Source organism: Petromyzon marinus, chromosome 55 (assembly GCF_048934315.1).
Source record: "Petromyzon marinus isolate PM22_M1 ecotype Great Lakes invasive population chromosome 55, UKy_Petmar_22M1.pri1.0, whole genome shotgun sequence".
Classification (NCBI taxonomy): Eukaryota; Metazoa; Chordata; class Hyperoartia; order Petromyzontiformes; family Petromyzontidae; genus Petromyzon; species Petromyzon marinus.
The window spans coordinates 533,783-552,848 of record NC_133721.1 but is presented as its reverse complement, the minus strand read 5'-3'; the positions used below and the strand labels follow the sequence as shown (position 1 = coordinate 552,848).

At 46.3% G+C, this 19,066-nt stretch overlaps 1 protein-coding gene across 1 annotated transcript; it reads right to left on the bottom strand.

Annotated features, from left to right (window-relative positions):
• Nucleotides 1-2,298: 2,298 nt before the first annotated feature.
• Nucleotides 2,299-16,348, bottom strand: LOC142905579 (exosome complex exonuclease RRP44-like). Its single transcript, XM_076052206.1, has 8 exons — nt 16,162-16,348; nt 14,684-14,842; nt 12,970-13,080; nt 12,451-12,618; nt 5,935-6,062; nt 4,783-4,869; nt 4,222-4,378; nt 2,299-2,520 (listed from the first exon to the last, which is right to left on the bottom strand). Exons 2-8 carry the CDS (start codon nt 14,804-14,806, stop codon nt 2,299-2,301), a joined length of 996 nt encoding a protein of 331 aa, XP_075908321.1. The 5' UTR covers nt 14,807-14,842; nt 16,162-16,348.
• Nucleotides 16,349-19,066: the final 2,718 nt, after the last annotated feature.

Below are 19,066 nucleotides of genomic sequence, written 5' to 3'. Positions count from 1 at the left end.
ACAGGCTCCGTCATGGCAGTTATTTCCAAAGCAAATTTATTTGTGACAGTTTTATATTTGAAACGCATTTACATCATTTAATTCAGTTTCAGTTTATTTTGATATAGCCCTGTGAGCCATCCGGCTCTAATGTATCCACCGGTGTAACTTCCTCTGTAATAGTCCACACTGCCAAATGGCAAAAAAAACGGAGCTTCGTATCTCACTGCGTTCTTCCACCTTAAACCAAGTGTCTGTGTGTCTGATAGAAACCTAATCGTAGAGAGATGGTCAGGGGGCTTGGGTCCCAGTGCATTAAGCCAGTCCTGGGTTTAAATGCAGAATTCAGCCGTTCAGGAAATGCCAATGTCTCCCGGTTAAGTGAACACATGCCCTACCTCCTCGTCGAAGGTAACGTTGAGCTTGAGATCTTTGGAGTCAAAGAAAACCGTCCCCTCCAAGCCGTACTTGGGAATGAGCACCACCACGGCGTTTTTGCGCGCAAACAGCACGAAGCCCTCTTCGCTCACCACTCTCTTAGTCTTGAAGAACAACTGAGACCACAACAACAATGAGCACCACCACGGCGTTTTTGCGCGCAAACAGCACGAAGCCCTCTTCGCTCACCACTCTCTTAGTCTTGAAGAACAACTGAGACCACAACAACAACAGCCGTTAATCACCGCTACGTGGCAAAGAGCAGACACACGCGCATCACTTACCAAGCCCATAATTATTTAACAAAATTTAAGGTAATTTTCCTGCATCCCCCCGCTAATTTATTCCAGTTGTGCTATTGGCATCATGTCATGGGGATTATTTTGAGTTCAATCGTGAAGGTACAATGTCAATTGTATTGACTATAATCCTCCATCACCTGACAGAGCCAATCAAATAAAGTTGTCACATCATGGGCAAATGTGCCAAGTAACCAGGTTTTTCAGCAAACACAGAAGAATGCTGAAAAGCAATGTCAAGTGTAGCCAACCAGTACAGCCACGGCACCACCACACGTAAGCGTGCGAATAGAAAACAATTGATTCTTACTACACGCACAATAGGATGCCTGCTTTCGTGACCTTAAAAATGGTTTTCAAGAGACGAATGGACGCATTATCAGGTGCCTAAGCACACGCCGTGCAAGCTCCACGTGGCCCATACTTCCGCCTCCCACCTGCGTGTGGAAAGCTACAGACGAGCGTTGGGCGTACTGCGCCACCTTGTGGCGGTAGTTGAGGTTGTTGCAGAGCTGCTGCTGCTTCTGCTTGTCGGTGAGCGCCGGGTACGTGGGGTCGGCGCCCACGCACACGGCCAGCAGCCGGTGCACAATCACATCCGAGTATCTGTAACGGTACAGGGAGACAACAACAACAACAATATTCACATTTGTTGTAGCCTCTATTTAATATGAAGATTAAATTTACAGTAGATACAGGCTGCGGTATGGCCACGAGATGCCAACGGAGCAGCGGTATTAATCCACCAAGCACCGCGATTCATTCTGGTGGATCTCAGCGGGTTTGACGATCCACCAGAAAGCTACGCAAACAATGACTCAGATGGATTTAACGCTGTGATAGAATACTGTACTCTGGCCATACCACGTTCTAGCACCATCTGCTGGTGGAAATTATCTTTGTTAATGTATGAATTTAATTCTTTGTTGAGGATTTTTTATTTGTCAACAGATGTAGCGCAAATTGCTGCCTGCTCATATCTGTGTTCTTATTTAAGATCCACAACAAAATCGTTAGCGATCCATGGCAGAATTGCATTTCACTTTTGGCCGCCGCTGCAACACGGCAATGGATTCTTGATTCTGCACGTGGAACACTGTCACCCTCCTTGTAGGCGTTGGTGTTCTCCGGATCCTCTAGTTTTTCTCCAACACAAGCCAAACAACCATTTAAGGAATTGGCCAAACTTCCCGTTTATAGGACCTTTTGGAAAAATAACTCAAAATCTGAATCTTTATCCTGGAGAAATCCGATTCGCGATAAAAGCTCGTTTTGACAGATGTCCAGTAGGTATATGATAGGAGTGCTAAGAAGAGGAAAGGTAAACAAATCAGTAAAAGTAAATAATAGAAAAAAGATATACAAGTTGTATGTTAAACTTAATTCGCACCGTACGTAGCCAACCGTGCTAATTGGAGGTGTGCCGTAATCACAAGTTAACATTGCATAAGTACATCAATTAATAAATAAATTCCTAAACTTGGGAAAGGCAGCACAGTCCCAGACCACACCAAGACAACAACATAGTCCCCTCAATAATCGCGAAGGTCGATTTCACGCGTGTGCCTGACGCCAGAGCACGTCACCGTCGAATGGGCGACCTGAAGTGGGTGTAGATGGCGGTGGCGAGCCCGTAGTGGTGGGTGTCGGGCTCCATGCTGGAGCAGAAGTAGATGGCCTGCATCATGCAGCGCGTGGCCAGGATGCGCAGCAGAGTGTTGAGGTATGGTGGCGCTCCCGGCACCGCCGCCCGGTCCAGGGACTCGGCCAACGCCTTAGCCGAGTCCACCTGGATCTCGATGTTCTGCGCAAAAAAATCGGGCACACCGGCGTTTGTGAGGTGACTATCCCGCACGTGGCTTGTAGTTCAGTGCTGGGGAAGCAGCAAGGGTTGTGGTGTATTGGAAAGAAAACGTTATTCAGCGCACTTCCTGTGGGCATTCAGGTTTCCATAACCTGGCTTGCCAGGAGAAGGCAGTACAGCAAGTGGATTAATCTACATCTGGCACAGTGCCTGGCTGCCTTCCAGCGTTGTCTGTGGTTCGTCACACCTTTTGAGTTGTTCTGCCTCTAAGGGCGAGTGGAAACTATACGGCTACATCTCAAGATAAAGGTAAAAGGTGCAGCCCTGCAATTGCTCGCTCAGGCCAATACTGACATCGTTTCAAGACACCTCTGCTTCACAGTAGGGGGTAGCACATTCCCACCCATTTTGAGCATAATGTTCATCACAATAAGTCGACCTGATATTTCAACATTTCAGTGCTGGAATTTATCTAAAATTAAATACAGTACTACATTTATCGTGATGGTTTTTTGTTGCTTCTTTCTGTGGAGTAGCTGGGAAACGAGCCGAGTCCTTCAACTCCCTACACTTGATAACACAGTATGTTCAATGTGGCTGCTGGATTTTGAAGCCAGGGTCCCAGCTGTAATCTCTGGGTCATAGGGTGACCCAGGTGACCCTTGCAAATGAGACTATTATGTTCTCTTGAGTTCTCACCCGGTTAAACCAAAAGACCTCAAACAAAAATTTGAGCCACCCGACGACCTCTGAATTCCTTGCGAGGAGGATGATATTGAAGGAAGGTTAACAGCAATCTAGAGACAGTAGAACCCCTCTTAAAGACGGTAATTGGTTCCACGAACACGAGCATTAAAGGATTTGGTCATTAAGCGAGTATAGGAAATACGTGTTAAAAGCTTAATTCGTTCCGATAGCATCGAAAGTTTCCCTTGTTCACCCAAAAAACGTACTTTATAATATTTAAACAATGGATATTAATACATAAAGATACTAACATTATAAACACATCATATTAAAATAAACACTGTTAATAAATGCATGAATTCATTTTGATTTAAAACTTTCGTGACTGCAGGGATTCATATTCTTGGTTCTTTCGGTAAATTCACGTAGAAGGGAAACAATAAAATAATAAAAATATACAACAATAAAATTCTCACGACGTTTCGACTGCAACACAAGCAATCATCATCAGGTGTGAAAACCACAACAAGAAAATTTGAAAAAAGTGGCGGTTATTTTAACGTTAGCACCACGGAGAGAGATTTGATAAGCCATTTCGGGTCTTAATTGATTGATCACGCTTAAGGTGGGTGTCAGAACGCATCCATTATTTTTTGTCTCCCCCCTCCTCTTTTCCGAACATAGATGGACTCGTCCATCTGAACAAACTGTCAAATCTCTCTCCGTGGTGCTAACGTTAAAAATAACTGCCACTTTTTTCAAATTTTCTTGTTGTGGTTTTCACACCTGATGATGATTGCTTGTGTTGCAGTCGAAACGTCGTGATAATTTTATTGTTTTATATTTATTTTATTGTTTTCCTTCTACGTGGCATTAATTCATATTTACTGTACCTACAAGAGCCCGTCGTTAACAGGGAAATGGTCGGTTAAGCCTACACATTGAGCTCTATGGAGGCCCGTTGTTAAGCGATTAGTTAACAAGGGTGGTCGTTAAAAGGGGTTCTAACTCTACCTTTGATTTCGCCGCCTTCACCAAGATGTCGTAGTTGGAAGGCGGAGGCGCCGGGTGGCGTCGGAGCAGCGCACACTCGGGGAATTCGCCTACGATGCGCTCCGCCACGGAGATGTTGGCGAGCAACATGAACTCCTCCACCATCGAGTTGGTCTCCCTGTGTACACGCACCAGTTTCCGCCACCACAACACATCAACCACAAGGGTCAAGATTCTTTATCTTAGATTATTTTGCTGATAATACATTTCCCACGTGATAAGCCACTTTGTTCAGCTATCATTTGTGGTCAGGGTTTTACTTGGTAAGATAAAAATAGTTTAGTTTTATTTGTATATTTGTTTAAGTTATTTGTTTACCTTTCCAATACTTTGCAATCCTAACGTGTGCTTGTATTGTTTGTTGTTGTAACGTTGTGACCTGCCCCAACTGGACATCTGTGAAAAAAGAGCTTTATAGCTCATCGGATTCTTCCAGTAGAAATATATATTTTGATTCTGATAGAGAGATCTGCACAACAGTCGGATCGCAGTCATGGGAGGTGTCTTGTTGACGAGACTCACTTGAGTTCCTTGGTCTGCAGGTCGATCGGGTCGTGGGTTTCGCTGTCCATGTGGAATCGGACCTCAGGGGATGCCAGAGTCAATGCCCTACGGGTGGAGAAGGGACATGAGCGATTATCATGTCCAGCCAAAACAACACAGAATCTTAATATAAGACACTTCACAAACTCAGATATTTGAGTTGAACATGCACAGCTCGTTAAGTCAATCCACTGCTGGATGAGGGCCGCCCCATGTCATACGGGTCGTGGGGTGGTTTTACCGTACTTAACCGTGGTGGTCAGTACGCGTTGGCAAAGGTGGGGGAGCACAGACATGGGAGCATTAAGAAGAGTAAAACAATTTATGTCACTGCATTGTCCTCTATTGCCCACAATGTAGCCCCGCAGCAGCCTGTAACACTCCAATCTAGAAGGATGTTATTAACCAGGTAAAACCTTAACTTCTTTATTGTTGCCTTCATTTCCGCATCTCCAGCTTCTTCAGCCTCCCACTCCCAGCCCAACTCACTTCCCCCCCCCCCGGCATTTTGCCGTGCTCGCCCCTTTAATCCCTCTAGCAGCACCCCACTTCCCCTACCCCACACCCCCCCTCTCTATCTCTCCCCCCTTGCTCCCCCCCACTCTCTTACCTATATAGCCTCTTGTTACAACAGCCCTTTTTTGCCCACTTCAGCAATTGTTTCTGGCTGTGGTTGTCCCACCTGAAGAAGGATGCTTGTGTTGCGCCCGAAACGTCGTGATTTAATTTAGTTGTTATTTTATTTTATAGTTTTACCTACGTGACTTTACCGAAAAAAACCAGAGTATGAATCCTGTAACACTTGTTTGTGCATGATATTCACCCAAGCCTCATGCATCATGGGGTCAAAAAAGCAACAGGTGCAGCCTTGCAATTGCTTGCTCAAGCCACTGCTGGAAGAAGGGGGCTCCCATAAGAGGCGGCCCCTCTAGGGATACACCCTTTTACAGTCCCTCTCAATGTATTTTAGCCTACTCTTCCACGCTGGCCGGATGTCTTAGAAGACACGGGAGTAACCACACTTTACCGCGCCACAGGCGACCTGCCGATCGACTAAATGCGGTGCACACATTAATACGGCTCATCGCTCCAGTGGCGGTGGAGGGGATGAGGATCTTGACAATGAGTTACCCGTTTTGAATGCGCCTCTGCTTGAGGATCTTGGCCAGGGAGTTGAGGCCACGCAAGCTGCTGGTGACCGGATCCTTCCGCCCAGCGTCGTCCATCATTAGCTGAGCCTCTGCGTACGTCAGAGACGCCTGCGGGGATACGATGAACACACCACGGGTGAACCATGGGGTCCTCGCAATTACACAATGCCCACGCCTGATCCAAGCCCAAGCCAGAACTCAACAGATGTCTACGTGGCTCCCGATGACCACTGAGAGTTACGCTCACCCAAAGAAAGTAAAATTGATATATTTTTTTAATTCTCAAAGCTGGAATTTAACCAAATTTAGTGCAATGTAATTTGGTGGTCTTTCATGCAGTGAGTTTAACACGTAGGCTTTCGTGACCAATATCATCCATAATACAGGTTGTTTGGGTTAGATTGTGTAAATACATAAATGTGTCGTTAAACCCGCCACCACCCGACACAGCCGACTAGTAAGGGTTGTCACATAAACAGAACGTGGCCAATTCGTCACTGGTACAACACACCGGTGTGCTGTACTCGTGACGAATTGGCATGTTCTGTTTACGTGACAACCCTTATTAGTTGGCTGTGTCGGGTGGGGGTGGGTTTAATGATACATTTACATATTTACACGATCTAACCTAAAAAAACAAACCTGTGTTTTGTGCAGTGATTGTTGACTGGACAGAGACCATCAACTCACTACTTTCATGTCCTACCTCGCACCTCCGATTAGCACAGTTGGCTACGTACGGTGCGAAAGAAGTTCAACATACATACTACCACTTGTGAACCCGTTTCATCTCGCTACACTTGTGAACTCAGAGGTGCAAGCTCAACGCTCTGACCTCTCAGCCATCCGGAAACCTCAACTGCACTAACATAGCAAGGCACCGATACAATACACGTGAAAGCAAACGAGAGTTTTACAAAAACTGAACGTCTGTGGGGGGGGGGGGGGAATCACCTTGGAATTGATGATGCTCTTGGTAAAACGTGTGCTCACAATCTCAGCCTTTGGAGTCATCTCCCATATGCACGAGAACGCCAGCCTGCACGCGCACAGCACATGCACCGTCGCCATTCACCGTCGAGTGGCAGAGTCGTCGACATTGGAGTGGTGCAGGGTGTTCACTCAGGAAAGCCTCGCAAAGTCTCGAGACTCTTTTTCAGGAGGGTCTTGCCAAGTTTTTGGTAGTCGAGTCATTCTTTCAGCAGCGGGATGTTTGGCCAAATACCGGTTTGGGTTGTTACAAATTACTCAACTGGAATATATATGTAGCAACCATTGTTCGACTGCAAAAGCTTTGCAGTACCCTCCCGAAGTTATGAGATTCAGTGAGGCTTTCCATGGTTAAGGATCATAGTAGTAATAACACGTTTATGTTAGCGATGAGAGGAAACCTGATAACCTGGAGTCAACCCATGCTAAATAGGGGGAGAACATACAAAATCTACATGGAAAGGCAACCAAGTCGGGCATCAATCTTAGGCCATTCTTGCTGTGAGACATGTGTTACCATTGTGCCATCCTGGTTTGGCTGCTTATGTATGTACACATGCTTGTGTGGATCTGTACAATGACACTTAAACAGTGCCACGCATCATGGGATTACATGTGCACCTGGCAACAACGCACGTTAGCTGCTGAGTATGGGTTGCAATGTGCACACTCGCGAGTTCACAGTTGTTGGTGCATCTCACCGGTCGACGTTGGATCTCAAGGAACACAGGTTTGAGCTCAATAACTCTGGCACTATATCAATCCTCTGCAGGCGCACAAACACATAAACGCAACAACTTCTCTGTCAATAAACACAATCTGGCAAATACATATGCACCAACTCAACGAGTGTTTTGCAAGCAAACCCACACATGATTAAGTCACCTGCAGGTAACTGTTCAGCAAGGGGATGTTTTCGCGAATGCCAGTTAAGATTGTATGGGTTTTATTTAGAGGAAATCTGATGAATCCAGAGGAAACCCATTCACTAACAGGGGGGAGAACAAACAAAGCTGCAAGCAAAAAGGCACAAGAGTTGAGTAATCAAACCCAGCGTCTCCTTGCTGCAAGGCACGAGTGTTACCACTGCGCCGATAGCCTGCCGCTCATGATGTCACGGTACATCATATTATAAGAAATCCACAAAAATCATCTCGTTTAAAACATCATGAGAGATATTTAGCATTGTTGTTGCACATTTTTTAAATTCTAATTCATTTTTAAGTTATCGTTATTCATACGGGAAGTACTGAAAAGCACGCAAAAAAATGTGATGAAAATGTCAAATACAATTACAAAGTTGTGGGGAAACTGGTACCGCGATGATCGTTACATCGTAATATTTTACATCATGTCGTAAAGTTAAGAATGAAAGGATGAAATCGGCGGGTCGTAAAACACTTGATATTGTGGCAAGAAGAAATCCACATCTCACCTTCTCACACAGGTAAACTGTGGTACCACGCAGAGATGCCTCCTCATCCAAGGCATTCCCCGGCCGGATAAAATAGCTCACATCGGCGATGTGTACCCCAACCTAGAACACACATTAACACACCGTCACCACCCTCACATGCATGGATGTGTAATGACAGGGTGATACCTGCGGCCTGTAAGGGTAATTAAGGTTATAGCTGCATTACATAATGCCTTATTATGAAGGGGCGTATCTGGGGTAAAGGTCAACGGCGGAGTCAGTCGAGAAGCTCCGGGAACCATCCCGAAGGGCCTAGAAGGTTCTAGAAAGGGGGCGTGGCCAGAGGTGGAGCTTGGCCACTCCAGGCAGATATAAAGAGCACCGAATCAGAACTTCGGGGCTGTTAGCGTGGGGTCTGGGTCCTGGTTGCGTCGCTACGGTCGTCATCTCTTCGTCTCCGACCACGTGGCTGGTTCTTCTGCAAGAGCAGCTCTGTCTCCGCCGCTACGCTCGTCAACCAGCCAGCGTAGCTACGCAGGACGCAAATGGGCTGCGTGTTTGTACAGCCTAGGTGTAGCCGCGTTACGAAGTGTATCGCCCTGTGTGCTTTTAATAAATAAGACGCCTTCTACTAGACGTCTGGCGGAAGTCGCTCACTCCACATGCATGCATAACCTCCACCATAGCCACTCCAACCAAAGCACAATAATGTGAAATGAAATGCACACCCATTACTACCTGGTGCATTCATTGTGAACCAGGCATTCGGCCAGTGACGTGGACACTTAGGCCAGTGGGGTCTTAGCCATGGCTTGGCTCAGGCTTGGCTCTCGCGCAACATGCATTGAGATTATTTCTATTATTTTGGCTGCTATAAATGTCCAAATGATGGGCCACTTTGTTGAGCTATTCAGTTGTGGCCAGGTCACTAATCAAAAATAAATCAATACCTCAGTGGGCTTTTCCTGGTAAGATGGGGATGGTTTAGTTGTATTTGTTTGTGTTTGGGTTATTTGTTGATCTTTCTTGTACTTTGCACTACTATTATGTTTTTGTACTGTTTGCTGTTGTAACGTTCTTACCCGCCTCTACTGGACATGTGAAAAATAGCTTTATAGCTCATTGGATTCCTCCAGTATAAATATTCTGATTCTAATTCTCAATAAGCCACATCAAAGCAACGCTTAAAACCCAAGCTGCCTCTAAGCATGGTTACAGCCCTGAGCCTCCGTGTCCCTTGTGCCTCCACGTATATCTCTGCATGCTCCCAGCCACGCTCAGAATTTCCGTGAGCTGAGCCTGAGCCAAGGCACAGCTGAGCCACTCATACTTCTTTGGAGGCAACGGAGCAGATCAAGCCAGAACCAAGCCATGTTGAAATCAGTCCTGACCGGTATTAGCCATGACTGGAACTAAACCAGCTTGACAGGATGAATGTGCAGTGCACTTATCATTGTGCCACTTAAACTCCCCTTGTAACCTCCGCTAGCATTGACAAAACCATGAAAGGAATAGGCACGAATTACCGCGACCGTGACCACGATTACCACCACCAAATGAATACCTCGGTGTTCCCATTGTCGAGCGGTTTGCAGTGTAGGGCATCGTCGATGTCTGTGCAGCCTGGAGGATCCACACTGAAGATGGACAACGCACGAAGGTCCTCCCTGCCAGCCTGGTCCTTGTACGGGACACACACAGCACCAGGTTCAACAAAACGCTGCCTTACAACAAACAAAACACAGGGTGAGCCATACATGGGTAAACCAACTTCATTCTAATGGCGTTCTATCTTCTCAATAGGCGACTGAATATTCTGAAAGTACAGTCCGTTCTCCTATAACTCTGCGTGTTTTCATATCGTGAATTAGATATAATGCGATGAATGCATTAGGGAACACATTTTTTCATAACATGGATGCGAATTGGATAAAAGGCGATCGAGTGAACAGAACTGCGTTGTGCGAGGCAGAATAAGCGGTTGTACGGTTGCCTCGGTGTAGCATCACACAAGGCGGGATGTTTCTGGATGCTTCTAGATGCTACTCACGTACCCGAAGTCTTTGTTAAGCCTGCGTACGCATCTCACGTGTTATCGCGGACTGTGCTTTACCCTATATTATTTATTATGCGATTTTTCCACAATTCGGTGTTCTTCAGGAACGCAAGTACAGCGTTATAGGAAAAAAGTCTGTAGTCCCCTTGCTCCATTCATTTATGTACTGGACCATCTCCACGGCTACTGCAAAGTCCTCCATATCCTGGCTCACCACTTTGATCCGCATCTCTCGAGGCCTGCCTCTCGGGTCTCCGCCCTGGTGCTTCCATAAGTCCATCGCCTTCATTCCTCCGATGTGAATTTCCTCTCTTCTTACGCTGATGTGTCCGAGCCATCGACTTTCTTTCAGGTCGACGGCTTTTCTATATACGGTCTGTGGTAAAGGCGTAGAGCCCCGTGGCTTCTCGTTCATGCCAGTGCAGCGGAAGGACCTCGACTGGAGGGAGAGCTCCAGAGAGGTCCTCTAGAAGGTATTCTACGCAGGCCAAACATCTTGAAACTATTGCGGTTTGACAGCACGATGATGATGATGGGGGGTGTTTTCGCATTTGTCTATTGTCGGGGGCCTATACGTCGGGGGCCACACGTCATGGGCCACACCAAAGGCCACCCAGGGGCCACCAGTGGCCCGTGGGCCTTGTAATAAAGAACATTGAAGTAAAGGATTCTCACATGCACGACCGAACACACCAACACACCGCAGGCGTAAGAATTGAACTCAATCGATGAATTGACATATCGTCACACGTCTCATGCGTACCTCTGCTGTGATGCTGAACGTGGGAGGGGGCAGGCATGCAAGTACGGCCTGGCTGAAGGGCTGGTGTGGCACGTCGTGCTCCAGCAGCAGCACCTCCGTCTCCGTCTCCTTATCCCCACATTCGCCCAGAGAGCGCACAAAATGGCCCTGCACAAGCACACCGACGATTAGCACGGTTGTCTACGTATGGTACGGAAGAAGTTCAACATGCATATGCACATACGTGGCCAATCGTCACCGGTATCCCTTTTCCACTGGTATATTGGAACCCAGACAGTGCAGATCTCTCGAAGTGTCTGTGGTCACCCACTGGCTTTTTGCCGTGTCGAACCAGAACCAAACCGTAGTAAGCTGGCCCCACAAGGCATCCAAATATATCCGGGGGCCGAGCAGGGCCAGGGGCGGGGCTAGCGACACGTTAATTGTGTGACGGCAGTCAGTACACCGCGGGGACGTGGCACCACAGCATCATCTGCACGTGCCTAGCCTTGTTCAAAGCATTGACCGTCCATGGCATGGATCCGCTTTTGCAGTGGATAAACAACCTGCAGCCTACTAAACCGTGCCAGCCATGGTGTCGCTCGGTTGTGCAGTGGCAAATAGTTATGAAAAGCACAACCACAATGCCAACCTTGTACCTAACGTACATTATGCAGAATATTAACCGGCATCTGTTTAAACAAAGATACAACCCAAAGAATACATCTTAACAATATATTTAACTTTTCACCAATTTTGTTTCTCATTGTGTTAATGGTATTGCACAAGACAAGCAATCTATACAAACCCTTCGTGGTCAAGGACGACCCACAGGAGCAGACATAACAGAGCTACTTCTAAGATCCATTGAAGTGAAATGCAATCCAAATTGTAGGGGGGCAGTGCTTTTCCAACCACTCTGCCAATCAAAGTAATGTTCATCACATGGCAGTCAAAAGCAGTAGTTTTCTCAGAGATGGAAATCAAACAATCGAAGTGCACGACCAAATTTAATATCGTTTTTGGTGCAGTTATTGGTGACTGGGCTGAGACTATCAACTTACAACACCTTAATAACCTAGGTTGAATCACAGGTGAGTTTGCCATGCTTTCAAACAAAAAAATATCACAGTGGTGCCACTTCATCCACCCTGACTTCCAATTCACCGTGTCACCGTTCGTGTTTTGGGTTCGACGGCTGTATTGCATACAGAGCCGCGTGGCCGCGCGTCAAGTGACAGAAGGATGAGCCCGACGATGCCGACCACGGGACAGACGGGTGAGGTGTCACGGCGTCCGGGGCGTCACGGTGCAGTCGTACGTTCGGGTAGCGGGAGTGTCGCAGCCAGCCACCGATGGCCACCACGATGCGGTGGGCCTGCAGGGACGCTGCTTGTCTTGTCTCCACCCGCACTCGTGGCATGCGGCGGTCCGCGGGCGTGAACAGGTGGCGGGTGGCCTGCAACACGCCCAATGAGCCCCCAGTAAGGCATTCAACAAACTGTTTGGGCAAGTGCCGTCAGCACACACCTATTCAAGCTGGTACGGCAAACGACGGGGTGGGTACGGCCAGCACCATGCCCGACCGCCTTTGTCTCCACAGCGCTGATGTTTACATGCCACATCAGAGACTCATTTATGGCCGAGTCGACCTAGGGAAGGGCCCAAGACAGGTTCAGACATTTGGCGCTGTTTATTGGTTATGAGCGATAAATATAATCCAACTCGGGTCCCAGGATTCGTAGCGCAGCGCGCTAACCGCTACATTACCGCTCCCCACACGTACACACACACATGCAGATCAGCCCACCTCCTTGATTGGGCTGGGCATGAGCATGCCGCACAGCGGCCTCGAGTTCCGCTTGATGATGCCGACCACTTTGCCAGTGGGCCGACGCATCTTCCCACTTTCGGCTTTCAGCTGGAGACCAAAACAAAGGACAAACATCGTGTTGCGTAATCTAAGCAAGAGCGACGACAGCAGCAGCAGCAGCTGGGATAGCACCGGGAGATGACAACGCAAACTCAAATGAGCACTCACCACAGTAGCGTCTCTCTCACACACTGAAATAATGAATTAACTATTTTTTTTCCAACTCACTGTGTAACACAATACAATTTGGCTTGAAGGGGAAGGAGCAATCCAAAACAATAGCGCTTAACCTGCGGATGTGGTTTCATGCTGTGTCTCATCAATGTCAATAATGAGACTGACGCTTTGTTAAAATGACAAAAGATCACAGTGAGGAGTCCTCCGTAAATATTGATAAGTTAAAACAGTTCTGGCAATTGATAGAATCAACCGGAACACGCCCATCAGATACCACACGTTAAAAAAAAAACCGCGTAGGCTTTTGCGACCAATATTATCTACAACAAAGGTTACCCTCCCATCTAATTCACAATTTGATGCTTAATCTCTCGATTCTTTATGATTTCACTGATTGACATTTTCTCTTACCTGCTTAGCACATCAGTCACCCTATATGTGTTTAATGTTTACGTAACGTTTTTATAAGTATAACTGTGCAATGATCAGTCTATAAATAATCTGCCCAAGCCAACTTGCACTACATGCGATTTAATATCTAACACTTGTTTATGTTTGTGAAAAATTGTCGACTTTTCATAAACCACGGGTGTTTTCGTGCCAATTTCAATTAACTTCATTGCTGTACTTTATTATGTTTTGCATTTTGTCACTGTGGTATGTATGCATGTAGAACTTATTTCGCACCGTACACAGCCAATCATGCTAATCGGAGGTGCGCGGAAAGGACAACAATCTAAGTACAAAAAGCAGTTCTAAAGAAATTACTTTTCAATATAGAGGCCACCCTGTGACCCAGCTCAGACCGTGGAAGCGACACCGTGTTGAGCCTGGATATGCATAACAGGTGGTATAGGCTCTGCGCCAAAATGGCTGGCAGCAGAGCGCAGTACAGCAAAATGAACTGTTGTCCTGTCCTTCTATGCTCCTGATCTATGCCCCCCCCCTTCACCAACCCGCACCGAAGTATGGTCAAATAACCCCTACGTACATACAAAAAAAGAACGAAATGATTAGCACTCCTGACTTGATTTTGAAGTAATGTAAGGTAAAGTCATTTAATAAACGCAAAATCAAGCTAACAGCATCTCTAATGTGGATTGTTGTCTGGTCACACGGTGTTCATTATGTTTAAGGTCTCTCTTGAAGTGGTTGAGTCTTTGTTGTTATTCTTTGTTTAAACTGTATTAAAACTATTTAAAAACTATAAACTATTTTAACTTTACCAGGTAAGGACCCTGAGAGCTACATAGCTCTTTTTAAGTGACCTGGCCACAAATGATCGTTCAATGAAGTATCTTATCACATTTGAAATTGATAGCAGCCAAATACTCTAAGTGCATGTCAGATTGTAACTGTGGAGGGAAAAGCCGGAGGACCTGGAGAAAAATCCATGCGACCACGGGGAGAGAGACACGCACACTGCAGGTGTCTGGGTTTGATTTTGGTTCGGCAGTGTTGACGCTCCACTCACCACATCCTCCTCATTCTCTTCTGCAACGTCCCCTGCGACGCCCTCATCGTGCAGGACCAGTGAGGAGGGGGCAACCCAGCGCTCCTCGGGGAACATCTCCACGCACACGATGTCGTCGTGCATCGCGCGGTTTAAATGCTGCAGCCCCTGGATCAACACCTGCACGGAGACAAAAAAGATCCCCCGTATAGCCTGAACAGACCGCTGGGCCAAGTGCTGTTAGAGAGCAGCATATACAGTAAAACCTTGGATTGCGAGTAACTTGGTCTGCGAGTGGTTTACAAGACGAGCAACATTTTTAATGAATATGAATTTGATAAACGAGCGAGGGTCTTGCAATATGAGCAGCTTTGTACTGCCGAGCGTCACGTGATCACAACTGATATACGAGTGCTTTGATATACGAGTGCTTTGGATTACAAACACGTTTCCGGAACGAATTATGCTCGCAATCCAAGGTTTTACTGTACAAGAGTTTTAATACCACGAATAAACAATTTAAAATGTAGGACTATGAGCCCATCAATCTTCTGAAACCAATGTTTTTCAGTAACATATGTTCAAGCAGGGCGATTTCTGGACTGAGTTTTTTCTCCAACAAAGGGCCAATGTACCTAATTGTTATTTAACGTTACATTTTGGACGTGGAAATAGACCATTCATTTTGTTAACAAAGTAGTCACAACCATCATTAGACCTGCTTTGCCAGTACCAAAATATAATAGGGTTTTTCCCCTTTTTTCTGGCAACAAAACTGAAACCTTTTACAAGGAATCATGTGTGCATTAACCACAATACTTTTGGTCAAAATGCAAAGAAAAACACACTGATAATATTTGCAATATATGCGTATGCCTTTTGGCATCCTCTGGTCTCGCACCAATTGGGTCGAGGCTCAAAAGAAAGCCGTCCCTGGTGTGGACCAATCAGTCTCAAGGACAATGCATATATTATCATAGTGTGTTTAACATGTAGGCTTTCGCGACCAATATTATTCATAATGAAGGTTTTTGGGTTAGATCGCCTTATCATGGATTATCATAGTGTGTTTTTTGTTTGCATTTTGACCACAAGTATTGTGGTTAATGCACACATGATTCCTTGTAAAAGGTTTCAGTTTTGTTGCCAGAAAAAAAGGGAAAACCCCTATTATTAAAGTAGTCACAATAACGTATATACTGTGGTTGTGGTGGCGTAGCTATCGAGTGTGCAGGCAGTGCAACTGCACCAGGACCCACAGGCCGGGGCGGCAGGAGCCAGGCTACGACACCTACGTAGGGTGCAAAAGACGTTCAAAATACAAATATTTTAGCCCAGTAGCTCTTAACCTTTACTGCAGCCTTGCAGTAAAGGTTAAGAGCTACTGCTCATGCCAAGAACGCTATGCCACTGCTTAATTATAAATTTGTTTTTAAAACTCACACAGATACGATCGGACAGCATTGTTCCTTCCAGACGCAGGCTTGTGAAACGTGTACCTCTTTATCACTGTCACCATCCCCTCGCACCCTCAGAGTCCCCTCCAGGTAATTCTCACGACTCGCAAGGAAGGTTCCCTGGACAAACTGGCCGGAGCGCACACCTTGCTGCAGCTGGGACAGCGGGAGATGTTCGGGGAAGATTACCCGGGACTCCACCACATCCTGCACACGTACACAGCACACGCACGGCACATGCACGCATCAACAACAATTTTGCAACCGCCATCACGTAACGAGACGAAGGATCCAGTCTGATTTATCTCAGAGCAGTACGGCCATCCGTGTTAGAGAACGTTCCACAAAAGCGGATATCAAAGAGCTACCTCTAGAGTTTCACCCTTCCGTCTCTGCTTTTTGGTAAATATGCCACGTTATAAATCTAGGATTTATTTGATTGATTGACCATTGATGGTGAGGATGAGACGTTCTTAACGGGAGCTGTTTAACACGTGTTCTTTTGCGACCAATATTATCCATAATAAAGGTTTTTTGGGTAAGAGCGCGTAAATGTGCGTAGTTAACCCGGCACAGACAATTAGTAAGGTTTGTTACGTAAAACAAAACGTGTCAATTAGTTACTACTGCAGCACGCCAGTGTATTGGAGAGTAAACCCACAACACTTACAAATCGAGTATATCGTTTCCCTGGCGATTACAACCAGCGAAACGTCGTACTCAGCGCAAGGCAAGTGTCCCTTTCTTCAGTGAGGCAGCTGGATGCAACGCGGAAGTGAGGGGTCGGACAAGGGTACAGGCCCGCACCATAAATATGAGGGGGGGGCAGAGCTGATGCACGCATACGGAGTCTCACCTGCTCCGAGGCCAGTGCCAGACGGTCAATCAACTCAGGGTTGTCCAGCAAGCTGCGCACGTATTCCTCCACTGGGGGTACACAGACACGCGCAGATAAACGCAGAAATTATAATTGGCGACACGATTTACCGGACGATTTAGAGTGCCACCCAAAATGTAATTTTGTTACTTTTCAAGTCATGCCTGCTGGATTTATTAATTTTCCTGTTTAACTGAAGCACTGTTTAACAAGAGGCACTACAGACTTGATTCAAAGCTTTCGTGACTGCAGGAATTACTCTTTGTTTTTTTTTCGGTAAAGTCACGTATAAATAAGAAATAATAAAATAACATAATAGCGTACGACGTTTCGGTTGCAACACAAGCAGCCATCATCAGGTACAGAAGAGCTAAATTTACGAGAGAGAGGAAACACATAAACCCAGATGTATATACATACACACAAGTAGGGGGGAACTAACACAGATACAACAGGGGACACAGAGAGAGAAGCATACCAAACAAACAGGGTTTAGCAAAATTTGGAAACCATATAAAGCAACACAGACGGTCGGTCAAAACACAATTAACGCATAGTCTGGTTGATTACGCTATTTCAAAGATTGCTAAATTGCAAGTTAAGTATGAAATTTAAAATACAGACCGCGCACACACACATAGACATCCAAGTAGAGTGAACCAGCACAGACACGCACACAGTGAAGTCGCCTTAAATAGGCAGAGAAGGTAAGGCTGAGAGACAATGGGACAATTTAGCATGAGGTATGCATGGAGCAAAGGGGGTGCAGCAGCACACACTCGGAAACACCAAGGCCCACACACAGGCAGAGACAGCACAGAGACACAAATCCAAGCCAAGACACAAAGGCAGATACACAAGCAGAGACAACACAAAGACACAAACCTCATACCTCCCCGTAGAGGTGGTTCAGACTTGATTCGAAGCTTTTGTGACTGCAGGAATTACTCTTTGTTTTTTTCGGTAAAGTCACGTATAAATAAGAAATAATAAAATAACATAATAGCGTACGACGTTTCGGTTGCAACACAAGCAGCCATCATTAGGTACAGAAGAGCTAAATTTACGAGAGGAAACACATAACCCCAGATGTATATACAGACACACAAGTAGGGGGGAACTAACACAGATACAACAGGGGACACAGAGAGAGAAGCATACCAAACAAACAGGGTTTAGCGCCCGAAACGTCGTGATTTGTTTTATTTTATACCTATGTTACTTTACCGAAAGAACCAAAGAGTATGTTTAACTGTGTCTCTGTGACTGTGCGTGTTTAACTGTGTCTTTGTATTTGACTGTGTCTGTGGTGCACGTCTTTGTTGCCCTTAATATGGCTGTCTGGGTAGCGAGTGGTCGCTCAGTGGTTAGTTCACTGTGCTACGAACCCAACGGCCAGAGTTCGATTCCCGCTCACAGCCAACATCAGTGACAATTATCTGAACCGGTCTTGGGCCTCCCCAGGTGGACTCAGTCTCAAATGAGTACCTGGTGCGGTGTGTAAACATCTACACTGGGGAGACAAAGGCGGCCGGGCGTGTTGCTGGGCACCCACCCCGTCGTGTACCGTGGCCGACCTTCACAGAAGTTGCCCCAAGTTTGTTGAAGGCCACACAGGGAATTTTTTTCTTTTTTTTAGTGCATCCACCGCGACCTGGCTGCGAGGAAATTGCTGGTAACGCATGGACACATCGCAAAGATTTGCGACTTTGGGCTGGCACGGGACGTCCAGACTGACCCCAACTACATGGTGAAGGGCAATGTGAGTCCTTCACCTTACTTAGCATCATCAGCATCATTATCAGTATCGCCAATGTCATCACCATCATCGGGATAGAAGGCCCATCACTTTAATTGTACTCAATGTTTTTATTTTATTTTGCACAGCCCCTAAGAAAAAAAGAGTGGGGGTGCTGCCACACACGGTGGTTCAATGGCTCTCCCACCCTGGACTTGCAATCCAGAGGTCGGCAATTGGATTCAATCTCCCTGCTCTGCCGACAGTTCAAAATATGGGGCAATTTCACAAATCTCCTTCCTCCTCCCCCCCCATGTGGTACACGGGGTAAC

Excerpts from the sequence above, each read along its gene's own strand:
- LOC142905579 (XM_076052206.1), bottom strand. The coding sequence starts at position 14,806 with ATGCACGACGACATCGTGTGCGTGGAGATGTTCCCCGAGGAGCGCTGG. Across the intron at positions 4,870-5,934 it reads CAGAGGCGCATTCAAAACGG|GGCATTGACTCTGGCATCCC; the intron begins GTAACTCATTGT and ends CTCCACCCGTAG. Across the intron at positions 2,521-4,221 it reads TGAAGGCGGCGAAATCAAAG|AACATCGAGATCCAGGTGGA; the intron begins GTAGAGTTAGAA and ends TTTTTTGCGCAG.